The following is a 17,455-nucleotide window of genomic DNA, read 5'->3' as shown; positions in this document are numbered from 1 at the left end:
GAGCTGCCCTGTCCAGGCCCTCACCACTGTCATAGCTGCTTCAACCTGGCGACACCCTGAGACCTTCCCCAGTGGCTCGGGCTCTGCTCCTTCAGGCATCTCTGACACAGGGACTTTTGTTGCTGCTGCTGCTGCTGCTGCTGTTGTTTTGTTCTTTTGAGACAGGGTCTCGCTATATAACTCTGGGTCTGGAACTTGCTATGTAGACCAGGCTGCCCTCAAATTCACAAAGATCTGAATGTCTTTAGGCTAGAATTAAAGGTGTGTGCCACCAAGCCCCAGCACTTACCTCTATTTATTCCTCCTCCCCTGCCCCTTCTCAGGGACTCCCATAGGTGGCTCTTCTGAGCACGGGTAGGAACTGTCACCACTCAGCTCCAAGATAGAAACCTCACTGTTGCTGAGAGAAACAGGGATGGGAGGTAGGTTGGTAGCACCCAAAAGCTAGAGAGACCAGTGAAAGTAGCCCAGGCTCACCCCTGCTGGGAAGTAACTCCAGGCTCACCCCTGCTGGGATGCTATCAGCATCCCTGGTCTATGGAACTCAGGATATGGCTGAAGGTGGCTTCCCCAAGGGAGCGGGCAGGGAGTTTCTTCAGCACATTTCAAAAATATGCCTCAGGGTTGCTCAATCTGGGGGAGCAAGACAAACAGCATCGGAGATGTACCCTCCCCAATCCTCCCAGAGCATCATGTGATGTCCCACATCTAATCTTCTGTGTGCCCCCTATGCATGAACAAGATGGTCTGCCACTGTAGACATCTAACCAATCCACAGGATCCATGAGGTTATCTCATCCAATAGATGGCATCTTATCACAGAGATGCTACTCTGGTGGCAGGAGGTGTACCAGGAGTCACAAAGCTAGATCACATTCACACGACAACCTTCCACACTCTGGCCTTCTTCAAAAACAAGGAATGGCCCCAGATCCTGTGTGTGGCAAATGCTCAGTCAGGCACCCACACCTGCAATCCCATGGTATCCGCCAGGAGGTCTCCAGGGCCGGGACTTGAGTATAGCAGGGAAACACTCAGCCAGAGGACAGTGATGGCAGCAGCCTATACCCAACAACGCAAGTTCTCCAGCTGGGAGACAGATGAAGCCCGAAGATGGTACAGCACCACCTACTGACCAGCATCTGGCTGGTCATATCTGGCCAGGGCCTCTCCTCCCCAAAACCCACAGCAGGACAGACCTCTGGCAAAACCAGAAAAGGGAAGAAAGGAGAGAGGGTGCTGCTGAAGCAGACCATCCAAGGCCCTCTGCTGTGGCCACAGTCCCATGACTTTAATCTGAACACCTTAGAGACCCTTTAACTAACCCTGAATCCCCTGAAATAAAACAAGAAATGGCCAGATGTAAGGAGACTCTTTAATCACAATGAACAGACATCAGCAGACAGAACACTTGAGCACAGACTCTGTCAGAGTGTGTCTTCCTCCCAGGCAACCCCCTCAAGAAGGAGGTCCAGGCCTCACCTACAGGGCAGGAGACTTTGAAGGACTATCCAATCTCCATCCCTGGGCCACATTGGACATGGAACCATGGCAGATCAGACAGGAGACAGGCAGGTGACATGTCGTTCCTAATGTCTCCATTGCCCAGTCCCCAGGCTGTCCTTCATGTCCAACAGAAGATGTACCCCATCAGAAGGGCTCAGGAGGGGCTCCACACCCTCCAATGACCTTGGGTGCCCTCTCTGCAGGGGTCAGGGTCAGGTCTAGAAATGGGTCAGGACCTTGGCTGGGGATGAAGCTAAACAAGATTCTGCCAAGAAATGGCTAGAGACTAAGGATACTGGCCTGGGGGCTATGGGACCCAGCAACAAATGACTTCCATATCCGGTACACAAACTTGAGCTTCGTCACTTCCTTCCACTAGCCCACTTGTATGGTCAGCCTGAGCTCTATCAGGCAGCAGGCTAGACAGCAAGGGCCACATCAGCCCGGGCAGGAGGATTCTGCCATGACTGGGTAGGGCATGGCCAAAGCAGACCAAACAGAGGAAGTGTCTACCAGCTCTCAGAGCTCTGGGCAACCCTCTGCCAGCTCGCCAGGCACGGCCTTCCATCTGGCAGACCCTCACAGCAGCTGGTCCGTACGCTTGCTGCGCCACACCACCAGGCCAGCCATGGCGACGGTCAGCAGCACAGGCACTGCAATCAGTGGGATGAGCACTTCATCTGGGGGGTCTTCCCAGTGGGCCCTGTCCACAGTGCAGTTGGAGAAGAACTGCCTGTGGATACCAGTAATGAAGCTCTGAGCCAGCGGGTTGGGCCAGTAGCAGCCCACGGTGTTGGTCTCCACTTCCGTGCAGTTCGTGAAGCTCTCATAGTACCTGCAGAGGCAGAAGGTAAGTCTAGAACTCTCCCAACACCGCTCACACCTGCCCTGCCCCGGACCCAACAGACAATCAGGGAATGGTCTGGGCTCAGTCCCACTTGGCCACCTACCAAAACTGTGACCTGAGAAGTCACTTCCAACTGGGTCATCTGTACCCATGGCCTTCTCTCCATGTCATTTCCCTACATCTATGACCATGATCAGAAGCCCTGAAGCTGTAAGCTCCCAGGGCCCACAATGTCTGTTCAGCAACTGACCTCCCCAGCACTATACAAGTGTCCCCAAAAGATATGGAGCACAGGCCCACAGCCACAAGGACTTGTAAGACCCTCACCATCAGAGCATCCTGGAGGCCTGAGAAAGTCTGCCTGAGGCCGGGGCCAGCTTCCGCCCAACCAAATCAATCCGTTCTCACACGCCAGGTAGACCTATGAGGCCCAGCCTCTGCCTGTCTGCTACTGCAAAGTTGCCCCTCTGCCCCATCTGACAGGATGCAAGGGACCTGCCCAGAGAACATCCTGAGCCGGGTCTCATCTAACCAGACTTTCGCTGGTTCTGTAGGCTGCCCAAGGGCTGCCACTACCAAGAACCAGAGTTCAGCCTCATGTATGAAAAGAATGTCCAATAGGCCCTAGTCTAGGATGCAGTGGGCAGTGTCTGGAGGTGGTGACCTCCCTGCTATTGGGGTCTTTGAGACCAAGGTCAGCTAAGAAGTTCAGGAGGAAACCGAGAGGATGGATGTCTGCCCAAAGCCAGCATCTCTCCCCAGGACAGCACTATCCCAGGCCTGTTTAGATTAAAGACAAACACAGGGGAAAGAGGATCCTGGCCCAGCTTCCCACGGGGTCAGGGCAAGGGCCCACCTCCTCCTTCCTGTGCTGTTGCAGGAAGCTTGCCCATTGACGGGAAGGAGCTACTTCCAACAGGCTGCTTCAAAAAAACATCACTGCCATCTGAATTGCCAGAAGCATCAGAATAAGGATGAAAAGGGGCAGAAGTGGACTATGGGACCCCAGGCCTCTGTGTCTACTCCTCCTGGGTAGGGTCCTGGAGTCCACTCATTCAAACCGGATTCTGACTCACACTACCCAAACCAAAGCCCAAACCACATGCCTGTGGCCTCCAAGGTAACTTTTACCTTGGAGAACCAGAAGGCCCCACTGGGCTGCACTCTTGATGCAGCCCTGGAGATGCCCAGGAAGTCACAAACACCCCAGAAAAAAAACCTGTTGCCTCAGAAGGCCCCCTCATCTCTATGTGTGTCGAGAACCACATGCTATGGCCTCCATGTTTCCAAGGCCTTTCCACTGAACTGCCCAGAAATACCACCCACAATTGTCCTCACGGCTCCATGAGGCTAAGCCAGGCAAACCCCAGAAGCCCCTACAGCCCAGGGCAGTGTGTAGGCAAAGCTAGGTGGGGAGTGTGGGAGGGCTGTGGGTGGGTGTGCCTAGGACCGTGAGCAGAAGTATGGGAGGGGCCGAAGGGCAAGGCTAGGCAGAGTGCAAGGGCAGCATGCCTGGGTCCCACGGCCAGAGGGCACTCACACGATGAACTCGGACAGGTTGCACCACTTCCAGACGTCCACCTTCTGCATCATGTCAGCGAAGGCTTGCCCACAGCGGGGCAACCTCTCCAGCATCCCCGTCTCATTGCAGCCGCACACTTGGGCACACTCACCTAGGGGGAACAAATGTGAGAGCGGGGAAGTCCAGGGAACTCTGACAAGCAAGCACAGCCCCTCCTGCCGACCCTCAACCTGACCCCGGGTAAAGCAGGATTTCTCCGCTTGACCACTGCAGTGGCACAAGGAGGGGGAGCCATGGGGAAGCCCTGGGTCAGAATCCTCGGGGCATCCTAAGCATATCCAAGAGCCTCCAGCTCCAGCTCAGTGGCCCAGGGTGCCTGCAACAGTCCTGGGAAAGGCTCTGAGCTGGTATGGGCCCCCCAGTCCTGGGACTCCTGAGGCTGAGGCCCCATGGAGACGCATGTTCCCAGCAATGAGAGTCATGGAATTCTCAGGCCTGCTACTGACTGTCACCCCAGGAGTTCACCATATCATCCCCTCTACCTCCCACCTTCATTCTATATGCACGTTCCTAATAGGACCAGAAATGCCTTCCTCCCCACCAAGCAATGCCATCTTGTTCTCCAGAACTCACTCCATGCCATGGCCATCCTATTTCCAAATGGCATAACTACACTGCTTCTAAACTTCCTTACCCACCCCTTATTCTGTTCTCATCATATAATCAAGGGAAACACAGTTCTGTGTGGCTTGGTAGGTGGGTGTACAGATCCCTGCCAACTGCATACTGACGCGTACAACCCTGCTGTGTCCAGAACAGAGTGGGGGGGAGGCAGTTTACAGACCTACTCTGTGTGTATGTGTGTCTGTTTATGTATTTGTGTGTCTGTGTAGGGTGTGTGTGTGTATCTATGTGGGATGTATGTCTGTGTATGTGTGCATCTGTGTGGGGTGTGTCTATGTGTTTATATGTATGCATGTGTCTGTGGGTCTGCATGTGTGGTGTGTGTGTGTGTTTGTGTGTATGTCTATGTCTGTGTGGGGGAGTCTGTGTGTGGTTTGTCTATGTGTATGTCTATGTCTGTGTGATGTGTGTCGTGAGTCTGTGTGTGGTGTGTGTGATGTTTTGAACAGACAATCCTGCTGTCTACATCCTGGGGTGGGGCATGTGTGTGTGTGTGTCTGTGTGTGTGTGTGTGTGTGTGTAGTGTATGTGTGTGCTTGTGTGGGATGTGTCTGTGGATCTGTGTGTGGTTTGTCTGTGTGTGTGTGTGTATGTCTGTGTGACTATGTGGTGTGTGTATGTGTGTGTCTATGTGTGTGTGTGTCTGTGTATGTGTGCGTGTGTAGTGTATGTGTGTGCTTGTGTGGTATATGTCTGTGGGTTTGTGTGTGGTTTGTCTGTCTGTGTGACTATGTGGAATGTGTATGTCTATGTGTGTGTGTGTCTGTTGTATATCTGTGAGTCTGTGTGGGGTGTGTACGTGTGTGTGTGTGTGTGTGTGTGTGTGTGTGTGTTTTGCCTGAATGTGCTGTCTCTATGCCCACAAAGGCCAGAAGAAAAAGTATCAGAACTTCTGGAACTGGAGGTACAGACTGTGAGCCACCACATGGCTGCTGGGAACTGGACAGAGAGATCCTCTGCAACAGCAGCCAGGGCTCTTAACTGCTGAGCCATCTCTCCAGACCCCTCACTCACGAGTTCAGCAAAAGACCACGAGCACTTACATCCAGTGTGGAGAACTGTGCTGGATGCTGAGAACAGAAGAAAGATGATGAAAGAAGGCACAGGTACATCATCGGAAGGTGCACCCACCTTCCTAAACAAAAATGATCACAAGCAAATACTATGAACATCCTTGCGATAAGAGACGGAATGAGAAGACTCCTAGTAAGACAGTGTTGTGGGTTACATTGTGTCCCCTCAGGGGAGTCGTGGCTATGCTGAATGTGGCTTATTTGGAAAATAGGATCTTTGCAGAAGTGTTTATGTATATATAATGAGTCCATTTGGGTGGGCCCTGCTCCATATGAGCGGGTACTCGCACAAAAAAGGCGACACTGGGGCACAGTGACAAACACAGGTGGGTCATATGATGGCAAAGGCAAAGATCAGAATAATGCCACCACAGAGGCAGGAAGGCTGGGGGCCATCAGAAGCCAGGCAGAGGCAATGAAAGAGTATGTCCCCACTGAGTTACAGAATTAAGAGAAACCTCCATTGTTTCCAGTCATTTGGTTTATGATTCTTAGTGACAGCTGTAGGACACTGAAATTCACTCCAGAAGAAAAGGGAACTCTGAAAAGAACTAAACCTCCTGTAAAAATAACCCAGGCCCAGAAAGCTGAACTGGCAGTCTACCAAGTGTTTAGAGAATTAACAGAAATCATCCACAAACTCTTCAGATACTAGAACAGAAATCCTGACTTGTCTACTTCCTTACTCATTCTGTGAGGCCAGTTTTACCTTGAGAGCAAAAGCCAAAGTCATTCCTAGGAAGAAAGCAACACCTCTTAGGAGTACAGATGCAAAAACTTTAGATATGCATTAGCAACACACAAAAATGAATGCACATCACGGCTAGGGGAATTTTCTAGAAATGCAAAGATGGCTCAACACAGATATCAGTGCAGTGGGCCATGCTGCCAAGAGGGAGTATGAGGGGACCATGTGACTCAGAAAAAGCATGTGGAAAAATAAAATGGTTTTTTTGCAATTAAAAAAAACTGAAAGAGAGAACACCCATAGGACAATAAAGGCCATACAGGAAAATCTCAGCATTGATACCACCTCAGTGGTAAAGGACTGAGACATTTTCTCCTAAGACCAGTGCAAAACAAGGATGTCTGTTTTTAGCACTTCTATTCAACACAGAACTAGAAATACAACCCAGAGCAGTGGGCAGGAAAGAAACAAAAGACTCAGATTGGAAAGGAAGACCGGAAAGTATCTGTACTCACAAATGTCATGATCTTATACACGGAAGCTCCAAAGGAGCCATACCAGAACTGAAAGTGTGACTCCACCGGCTCTGCAAAGAAACAGGGACAAGCCAGCACAACAGTTTGGGCTGGAACAACAGCTCAGCAGTTAAGAGTGCTTGCTGCTCTTGCAGAAGACCCAGGTTTGGTGCCCAGCACCTGCATGGTGGCTCACAACCATCTGTAACTCCAGTTCCAGGAAATCCAACACCCTCTTCTGGGTATCATTATCTGCATATGGTGCACACATACACATACAGACAAAACATGCATACACATAAAAATAACAATAGATCTTTTAAATGTATTAATAAAAAATCCAAAAATAAAGGATAGAATTTTGATAATAATATGGTCAAAAAGAACTAAATTCTTGGCACTCAATTTACTAATCAAGGCCAAAAACCTGTACTCTGAAAATTATAAAACTTAGGATCTATATAAATGGAAAGGTAACCCATGTTCATCAATTTAAGAATTTAATATTATTAAGATGTTAATATTGGACTAAAGAGATGGTTCGGCTGGTGAAGCCTCGGTTCACAACCAAACATCAAGATGGCAACTACTGTCATGGCTGCATGAGAAAAGCCTCTGGGCACACTTGAGATGATTTTCTTTTCATGTTAACTGAAATGAGAGCACCCACCTTCCACGTGAGTGGCACCTTTCTGGTGATGGACCAGACAAAGGAAATCCTAGGAAAGGAGCGGTTTGCTTTTTGCTTGCTTGCCTTTGCCTCTCACTAGTCTACCACCACCCCGTCACTCCTGCCATCAGAACTCAGGTTCCTCAGCCTTCTAACATGAACTGAAAACCAATGGCTCTCCGGGAATCACCAGTGCCAGACTGGGAGTGCTGAGCTGTCTAACTTCACACACGGAGCAGCTGCTCGGTTCTCAGCATCTCCAGCGTCGACGGTTGGACTGCCCAGACCTTATCTTATAAGCCAATCTAATAAATCTCCCCTTTAATATATATTCAACCAACTTAATATATATTCATACAATCTCTTCCTCTTGAGAGCCCTGACTAATTCAGTTATCTAAAATGCTCGATAGACCCAATGCAATTACGATGGAGATCACACAAGTCCCTTGCAGTAACTGATAAACTGACCTTCAAGCTCAACAAAGTGGCAGTGGGGTGTGGTGGGACACAGCTATAATCTCAGCACTTGCAAGGAAGAGGCAGGAAGATTGGGGCTCAAAGTCATCATCTCCAGCTGCATAGAGAGTATAAGGCCAGCCAAAACCAGGCTGGGAAGATGGCTCAGTACTGTGCTTATGGAGATCCTCAGACCCTCAGCACCAACTTCAATTTAAAAAAAAAAAAAAAAAAAAAAAAAAAAGCAGGTGGCTGGAGAGATGGTTCAACAGCTCAACAGTTAGAAGCACGTGCTGCTCTTGCAAAGGGCCTGAGTTCACTGAGTTCAGTTCTCAGCACCTACGTCAGGCAGCTCACAACTGCCTGCAACTCCAGCTCCTGCCATTGCAATGCCTTCTTCACATACACGCACATACATACACATATGTACACATACATACAAGGTAAATCTTTTAAAAATACAAAGCAAAGCATCACAGTAGCATGTGCCCAGGCGCGTGGGGAAGTGGACACAGGAAGATCCCTCAGCCTTGCCAGCCAGTCAGCCTCCCTAATTGGTTCAAGGAGAGAGTCTTTCTCAAAAAGTAAGGCAGAGAAGCAATCAAGGAAGACAACTCCCACATTAACCTCTAACTTCCATATGTCCCTGTGCATGTGTGGGCATGCGCAAAAGCACGCGCGCATGTGCACGTGCACACACATGAAAGGAAAAGAGAAAAAAGAAAGAAATGTAGGACAGGGGAGATGGTTCAGCTGGTGGAAAATCTGGCATGCAAACATGAGGATCTGAGTGTGGGTCCTCAGCACCCACATAGAAGTCTGGCATGGGAAGCCAGGTGCAGTGGAACATGCCTCTGATCCCAGCACTTGGGAGACAAAGACAGGCAGATCTCTGGAGTTCAAGGCCAGTCTGGTCTACAGAGTGAGTTCTAGGACTGCCAGAGTTATGTAGAGAGAGCCTATCTTAAAAAAAATAAAATTTAATTGAAAAGCTTGGCATGGTATTGTGTACCTGTAACCCTAGCACTACAGCTAGGAAATTTCTGGACATGGCTGGCCAACCGGTCTAGAAAATGGTTATTTCTGGTTTCAGTGAGAGACCATGTCTCAGACATGGTAGAGGACTGGAGAGATGGCTTAGTCCTGCTCTTCCAAAGGCCCCAGGTTCAATTCCTATGGCCCAACCCTCTGTAATTCCAGGTCTAGAATTCTATTGGATAAGGTATACTTTGTAACAAAATGTATCTCCAGAAATTAAAGAGGACCTTTAACAACTATCCAGGTTGGGTTTTGTTGTTTTGGTTTTTGTCACTTGACACAAGCCAAGGTAATCTGTGAAGAGGAAAACATAACTGAGAAAATTGTCCATTAGATGGTGTGCAGGCAAATCTGGCCGGCATTTTCTTGATTGATTATTGATGTGGGAGGGCTCAGCCCACTGTGGATGACATCACCCTGGGAAGGAGGTGGTCATGGGTTATATAAGATAACAAACTGAGAAAGAGAGCAAGCCAGTAAGCAGCATCCCTCCATGGTCTCTGCCTCAGCTCCTGCCTCCAGGTTCCTGTCCTGACTTCCCTTCATGATGGACTATGATAGAGACAAGGAAGACATACAAACCCTTCCTTCCCCCCAAGAGCTTTATGTCATAGTGTCTTGTCACAAGACAATAAAGGGCTCAAGTCAACAAGTGGATCCAACAATCTGAAGCATTCTCGGTTTACTAACATAGACACACTAAAACTGGTAAGAGGGGCAAGGCAAAAATAACAAATCCACAATTGTGGTTAGGAAAATCTGGTGCTTTTCCTCTTAGTAATTTAAAGAAAAAAATCAATTTTTATAAAGATTTTAATTTACTCGTGTGTGTGTGTGTGTGTGTGTGTGTGTATGTGTGTGTGTGTGTGCGCGCGCGCGCGTGCATGCTGCATGTGTCTAGGCACCCTCAGAGGCCAAAAGTAGGTCTCAAACCCCCTGAAGCTGGAACTCCAGGGATTGTGAGCTGTCTCAATGTGGGTGCTGGAAATGGAATTCGGGTCCTCTAGAGGAGCAGAAAGCACTCCTAACTTTTAACTGCTGAGTCATTATCTCTGGTCCCACAAATAGATTTGGGAGGGGAAAAAAATCAGGAAGATTTTTCAGAAATTCTGATGTTTTCATGGATGTCCACTTACAAAATCTCCTTTAAGACTTGATGCCACTGGGGCTGGAGAGATGGCTCAGAGGTTAAGAGTACTGACTGCTCTTCCAAAGGTCCTGAGTTCAATTCCCAGCAACCACATGGTGGCTCAACCATCTGTAATGAGATGTGGCCTGCGGATATACATGCAGGCAAAATACTATACACATAATAAATAAATCTGGGGCCCAGCTTCCTATCCATCTCTGTTCCCATGCCTCCAGCTACCCCTAACCACAAGTCACCCCTCTGGGGTCCCGAGGCTGCACGGTGCTCCCCTTCACGTATGTGTGCTCTGTGTGTCTTAGGTGCTGGTACCAAGTTCTCCTTGAGAGCTCTAGGGGCTGAGGTGCTTAACAGAAACAATTACTGCAAGGGGTCTACGTTTGCTTATCTATTGCTGTGATTAACACTGTCCAAAACCAACTTAGAGGAGGGGATGGTTTGTGTTAACTCACAGGTTCGTCATCAAGGGAAGCCTGGGCAGGAAGGAGCCTGGACGCAGAAACCATGGAGGAAAGCTGCCAACGGCTAGCTTCCCCCACTTGCTAAACCACCTCTTTAGTACAACCCAGGCCCACCTGCCTAAGGGTGGCACTGCTCACTGTGGGTGAGGGCCTCCTACATCAATTAGCAAGCAAGAAAGTGCCCCACAGATGTGCCCACAGGCCCATCTGATGGAAGTAGTTCCTCAGTTGAGTTCCTTCTTCCCAGGTGTGTCAAGCTGACACCAAGATTAGCCATCACATAAGACCCTTTGAAGGCAAGGCAAAGACATTCCTCCCTGTGGGGGGGGGGGCACCATCATGAGCCACTCATAAAAACAGAGGCTAAAGCCCAACCCTTCTAGATAATTCTATCTCTCAGGGTAAACACATTATATAGAACAAAACAGCTGACTGAGCACACTAAGCTCACCCAGGCCACAGCCCAGGCCTACTGCATGCGTGAGGTGAGGACCCGGGAGTCCCAGTTTGCTAAAATGCTGTGTGTCTGCTCCGGTGTACACACCAGGCTGAGAATGAACAGTAGACAAAGCATGTGCACTCAGGTGTACAGGCCCATTGCCCAGAGGCCTCATGCAGTACCCATTCCCCTCCAACACTCTTGGATCAGACTTTCACCTCTGACAAGCCCCAGAAGATGCCCATCTGTAGGTCTGAGGACCAGGCTGTAGGAGTAAGGCATAAAGCAGCAGGCAGCAACCCTGCCTGTTCACTTAGGTCTTGACACACTTGGTCACTGAGCCTCAGTGTCTCTGAACCAGACGCCAGTTCCCCACCTCAACCCCCCATTCTCCACCTTCCTCGGTCTATTGATCTCAAAAAAGCACCATTCCTCCGCCCCCTCCAGTTAGATGATGGAGAGACCAAGGCCTACAAGTAAAGCGACTTATCTAGGACCAAACGCAGAGTGAGCGCCTGTTCTAGGGACATCTAAGATGCCATCTCTCTCCTGCTCGGCTGCACGTGCCAAGCCTGACAGTACAAAGCTATGAAAGCTGCCCTGCTCCATGACAGGGCAGGCCCTCAGGGACCGCGTGTCCACAGGAGATGGTGAACACACCATGCTCCTCTCTCCCTCAGGTCCCCTTGTTCCATCCTGCATCTCACAGACAGGCTCCCAGCCCTGGACTCTGAAAATCCCCTTGATGCTTACTAACCACATCCAGCGCCAGTCTTACTCCTGGATCTGGCGTTATCAATCCCTGGTGGGATCCTCTCAGTGCATTAACACAGGTGCTGACCTCCACACAAGAGCTGAATAGATGCCAGCCATGCAAGCCCCACTAGCCACATGCTCTGGTAACCCACATGCCTCTCTTGGCCCTCCTAGACCTGAACACAACACAGCCCCCTCAGTCTGCCCTGAGGACCAGCTGTCAGACCACCAAGTCCTCCTCCTCTCTCCCTCTCCCCAACCTCCTCCCCAACCTTCTCTTCTGCCCCTTGGTCCTCTTCTCTTTCCCTGCTTCCTTCCTTCTCTTCACCCTGGAAGTTAGAGTGAATCAGAATCCTAGGAGGCAGGTGAAAGGTGACAGATTTCCTTCCCATCCATCATACACACACACACACACACACACACACACACACACACATACACACGTATACATACACACACATACACACACACGTATACACACACAAACACACACACATATACACACACATACACACAAATACACACACATACACACACAAATACACACACACATATACACACACACATACACACAAATACACACACATACACACACACACACATATACACACAAACACACAAATACACACACATATACACATACATGCACATATACATACACACACAAACACACATATATACATACATATACAAACACACACACATATATACATACATACATAAGCACACACACACATATATACATATATACACACACACACACACACACATACACACACACACCATGTCTGGTCAGAACAGGCTTGTTCAGCCCTTCCTCTGGGGCTCTACCACACTCAGCCAAGCAGACCCAACCCCCAGACAGAAGGAGTGGAGAGTCTCCTACAGCACCTCTCTCCCAGCTCTGCCTTGAATCTCTGTGCACCCCAGTTTTCCACATGTTCTAGCTTTACCTATCTCAGAATTTCTATGTACCCCAGAAATGCCACACAACCAGAACCTGTGTGTCCTTGGCCTCTCTGCACCCCAGAATCTCTATGGTTCATAACACTCACATGCTCCGGAACCTCCACACACCCCAAAATCTCCATGTGCCCCAGATCTCTGAAAATCCCAGGGTCTCCAAATACCCCCAGAATTACTGTGAACTCTAGAATCTTTGCCTGTTCCCAAATCCTTGTTTGTCCTTGAACCCCTCTGAACATGACGCAGCAAGACCCTGTCCCATGTAGTTGTGAAATGTCACAGAGGACTGCATGTCACCCTCAGGCAGACCTGCTGACATAACTCCCCACCTCAGGAATACTGTGAAAGTGCTCTGGACCCACCCTAGACAGGCACCTGTGAATCACAGGCACAACCCCTGGGATACCCTGAAAATGGGCCAGTGCCACTCAAACCACCGGCAGATCTGTAAAGCTCTTGGGAACTGAATCAAAGTAGAAATCCATTCTGGATGGTTCCATTCAGAACCAAAGAACACTTAGGCCTGTGCGTCTTTTGTCTCGGTGACTTCCAGATGCTGAGAGATGATAAATAGCCAAACAGATGCATTTCCTAGAGAAAGGTCTTTTGTTGCCAGTCATCGGGAAATGAAACCAAGCACTCTTATCCTCCATGAGTGAGCCAGACTGGGACCCAAAGGCCACACTTGGGGGGGGGGGGTGTCTGCACTTTCTGGGCAATTCTGTCCCCTATCCCTCTGTCTCCATTCCCTTATCTCTAACGGGAGAGGGCCAAATGACCTCCAAGGCAGCTCCAGTGCTACAAATTCTATGGCTGTGTTTAACAAACCACCTCCTTCAAGTCGCTAGCACTGCTTGCTTGCCACCTACTCAGCTCAAGATCAGTGTGACAGGTGACACACTAGCAGGGCATCATTACTACAACTCATGGAAAAATTGTGTCACTGAGGGCTGGAGAGAGGCTGCTCTTCCAGAGGACCTGGGTCCAAATCCCAGCACCCACATAGTAGTTCACAAGTGTCTGTAATTCCAGTTCCAGGAGATCTGACACCTTCACGTCAATACACATCAAGTTTAAAAAGGAATGAGCCAATAAAGACATTGGAAAGAAAGAAAGAAAGAAAGAAAGAAAGAAAGAAAGAAAGAAAGAAAGGAAGGAAGGAAGGAAGGAAGGAAGGAAGGAAGAAATGTGGAACCACGTTCACACTCATGGACATGCACACGTGTGCACACAGATCACGGGGTATCTCTGTCACAGTGCCGTGAGAGCATGTGCACCAGGCACATCCTCTGCATTTTAACTCCACAGCACGTAGCGACTGGCCTGAGTCAATTCAACCAACACAGCACTGCTCCCATGCTGTGGTTAGGGAGACTGAGGCCTAGAGCCAATAAGTGGACACCTGCTGGAAGGTTCCCTATAAGGTGCTTTAGAATTTCAAGGAAACCCCACAGGCTCGGGTTTTTCGTTTGGAAACTGTGGTTCTCCTGATGCTGCCCTGTCCTGACCAGACCCTGACTCTACAGCCCAATGACAGTGCCAGACATCATGGTGTCAGCAGAGCACAGATAGCCAGTGTTCCCAGGAGCCAGAAAGCTCAGCTACTCCCTTCCAGAAGGGAGTGGCTCAGACCCTCACCTTGGCCTCACTGTATGTGACAGTACACGTGTCACCTTGGACTCTTGGTCTGGCCAGACTCACACTAGTTAAAGTCTGTGAGGAGGCTAAACCTGTCCTGCCTGGCCCCTGGGTGAGGAAGACAGTGGGGACAAAGTAGGATAGGAAGGTGGCCCTTGGGGACAGTGACCCTAGGAGACCAGGACAACTAATGAGGGTTTCATATGACTTCTGGCTATGGTACTTCTCAGTCCCACACTGGAAGCGATCAGAAGAAACACAGTTTCCTTCCAAATAAACTCAGGATCTTCTTTCCCTTAGACACCAAAATCCCCATCAGAGGAGCCTTGCATCGGAGGTTGCCGAAACCCCAGAACAGCACACTGACTTCTGGAATAGACCATAGTCCCAGCCCTTAACATGAAACTCCACCGCAGCCTAAGCACCCATTCTAAAGCATGAAACAGCCCCACTCTGTACCCAAAGGCCTCTTCAAGGGAAGAGAACTAATTGTTGAGTCTGCCCCATCGTTGTCCCAACTCCCAGACCACATCCCAAGTCACCAATGCTGAGGGTGATACTGCAAACAAGTCCATCTTCATCTTACAGCCAAGGAGGATGAGCCAGAGGGGGAAGGAAAACATCCTAAAGGACCCAAGGGCCGTAGCCCTGGAGACAGACCCCACACACCCTCCTGCCAACAGCTTTCCTCACAGCTTTAGCCAGGCACTGGCCTTGCCCAGCAGCTTCAGACCTTGACAAACTCTCCCACCGAAGTCCTCACAAAGGCACACACACACACACACACACACACACACACACATACACACACACACGCCCAAAGGCACACAAACACAATCATGCACACTCAGGGTACAGACACATACATACATGTGTGCACACAAGCATACACACATACATACCCTCTTTGTTGTTGTTGTTGTTGTTGCTGTTGTTTTAAGACAGGGTTTCCTTGTTAGCGCTGGCTGTCCTGGAACTCACTCTGTAGACCAGGCTGGCCTCACAGAGATCCACCTGCCTCTGCCTCCCAAGTTCTGGAATTAAAGGTGTGTACCACCACCACCTGGCAAAATGTACCTTCTTATTTATCCTTGGGTAATTTCTTCAGTAAAATACTTCATTGTTTTTCTTTTTTTAGTATTTTAATAATATTCTTATTCTTTGATTTTTATATGTGTGTGTGTATATACATATACATACACATACACATACATATGGATATATATATATGTATATATATATATATACATATATATATATATCCAATGCATTTTGATCATACCCACCCTCCTTCCTCCATCAAGCTCCCCACAGGCTCCCTCAACATGTCTCCCTACCAACTTTATGCCCTTCCCACCCCTTTCAAAACAAGCTTGATAGTTATCCCATTTCTACTTTGTGAGAGCAATGTTTCTCCCTGAGCCCTTGTTTCTCCCTGGAAAAGAATTAGGAATTCTAGCCACCAGCACCTGTGTGTCATGTGCGCAGGGCAGGATGGGAGACCTCACCTGAGACCCTTCCCTAGGCACCTGGACATCACAGCCCCGCAGGGGACCTTATGCGTCCCTTGCAGCCCAAGTCCTTTTCCCTCGGCGGCTCCTCTAATGGTGGAGGAGTCAAGAGGACCCTCAGCAAAACCTGCGAGCTGAGCTGAACTCAGTGTGCGTCCTTTCCAAACTCTGGTTAAAAAGGCGGCGCAGCCTAGGCTCGACGCGGGAAGATGAGAGTCCTGTGGGTCCCAAGGCCCTGAAGGGATGGAGTACCCCCAAGCCAGTGCCTCCTTACCACAAAGCAGCAGTAACAGGGGGAGAAGGTGCAGCGGCCGCGCGGGGGTCTCCATAGCCAACTAGGATGTTCCGGGCTTGCAGCAGCACACAGAGGTAGGAGGCATGGGGCGGAGCGGGGCGGGGCGGGGCCGAGAGCTCTATTCTAGGCCACGCCTCCATCCCGCCCCTGACTCCCTCAGAATCCAGGCTCAGCCCAGAATCCTCAGCCTTACCGTGGAGGGGCGGGTGGTGGGGACAGATGCCTGTGAGGCTCCTGGGGTCTGTACTGGAACAGAGGAAGATAGAGTGAGTCCGGATGGGAGACCGAGTCCGGGGTGACGGGACTAGGAAGGGGTTCTGACCAGAAGACTGCAGTTTAGTCTGGGGGTGAACTAGATTCAGACCTTAGAGTCAAACTGGGGAGCAAGCTGGGAAAATGATGGGATGCAGTACATACAGGTTGATGGGGCAGGGGACAGGAAGAAGATAGACAAGAAGCTGGATTTGGAGAAACTTGGGATTCAGCCTTGCAGGAAGAAGCTGGATTTGGAGAAACTTGGGGTTCAGCCTTGCAGGAAGGAGCCCAGTGTCCATCTGGGACCCCTGTAAGAGAAGCACATAAATGTAAGCAGAGACAAGTTTGAGAGCCCTGTGTAGGGATGTGTTTATTTATGATTTATTAAAGCTTGGCTGGGGATTCAGAAAAGCAAAGTGAACCTCAAGCTACAGCGGTCAGGCAGTGGTGATATACACCTTCAATCCCAGCAGCCAGAAGCTTTAATCCTAGGACTCAGGATTAAGAGGCAGGCCAATCTCTGTGAGTCCAAAGCCACCCAGATCTACACAAGAGTGCATCAATCTAAAAGAGAATTGTAACCCACGCCTTTAATCCCAGCACTAAAGAGGTATAAAACGCAGGAGCAAGCATTCAGTATGAAGCATTCATTCTCCAGCCACACTGAGGAGAGGCAGCAGTTTTAGACTCGGTGAAGAGCTGTCGTTGGGCTGGGGGCAATGCACACACACACACACACACACACAGAGAGAGAGAGAGAGAGAGAGAGAGAGAGAGAGAGAGAGAGAGAGAGAGAGAGAGCTAACCCTGGAGCAAACTGGAGTCCCTCAAGGGCCTGGCTTCTGGAAGCATCCGATGCAAAGAAGAGAAAGGGCCGCAATTCCTCTCACCACAGGTCACTTAACCAAAACAGATCACATTTGTCACTCTCAGCCCCAGAACAGCTTCCTGCTTGCCCAGTGCTGGGACACAGGTGAACTGAGCCC

The 17,455-nt window shown here is 49.7% G+C and overlaps 1 protein-coding gene across 1 annotated transcript; it reads right to left on the bottom strand.

Moving 5' to 3' along the window:
* Nucleotides 1-1,356: 1,356 nt before the first annotated feature.
* On the bottom strand, nt 1,357-16,321 carry Ramp3 (receptor activity modifying protein 3). Its single transcript, XM_051200601.1, has 3 exons — nt 16,194-16,321; nt 3,894-4,026; nt 1,357-2,341 (listed from the first exon to the last, which is right to left on the bottom strand). Exons 1-3 carry the CDS (start codon nt 16,246-16,248, stop codon nt 2,086-2,088), a joined length of 444 nt encoding a protein of 147 aa, XP_051056558.1. The 5' UTR covers nt 16,249-16,321; the 3' UTR covers nt 1,357-2,085.
* Between the last annotated feature and the right edge of the window lie 1,134 nt (nt 16,322-17,455).

This window comes from Phodopus roborovskii, unplaced genomic scaffold, assembly GCF_943737965.1.
Source record: "Phodopus roborovskii unplaced genomic scaffold, PHOROB, whole genome shotgun sequence".
NCBI lineage: Eukaryota > Metazoa > Chordata > Mammalia > Rodentia > Cricetidae > Phodopus > Phodopus roborovskii.
Note: the sequence above shows the minus strand (reverse complement) of the source record. Positions and strands in the feature narration are given on the sequence as shown.

What these genes read in the sequence shown, in the direction of transcription:
- Ramp3 (XM_051200601.1), bottom strand. Translation starts at nt 16,248, where the DNA reads ATGGAGACCCCCGCGCGGCCGCTGCACCTTCTCCCCCTGTTACTGCTG. An exon ending in CCTGTTACTGCTGCTTTGTG is followed by an intron (nt 4,027 to 16,193) that starts GTAAGGAGGCAC and finishes TGTTCCCCCTAG; the next exon opens with GTGAGTGTGCCCAAGTGTGC. An exon ending in AACCTGTCCGAGTTCATCGT is followed by an intron (nt 2,342 to 3,893) that starts GTGAGTGCCCTC and finishes CTGCCTCTGCAG; the next exon opens with GTACTATGAGAGCTTCACGA.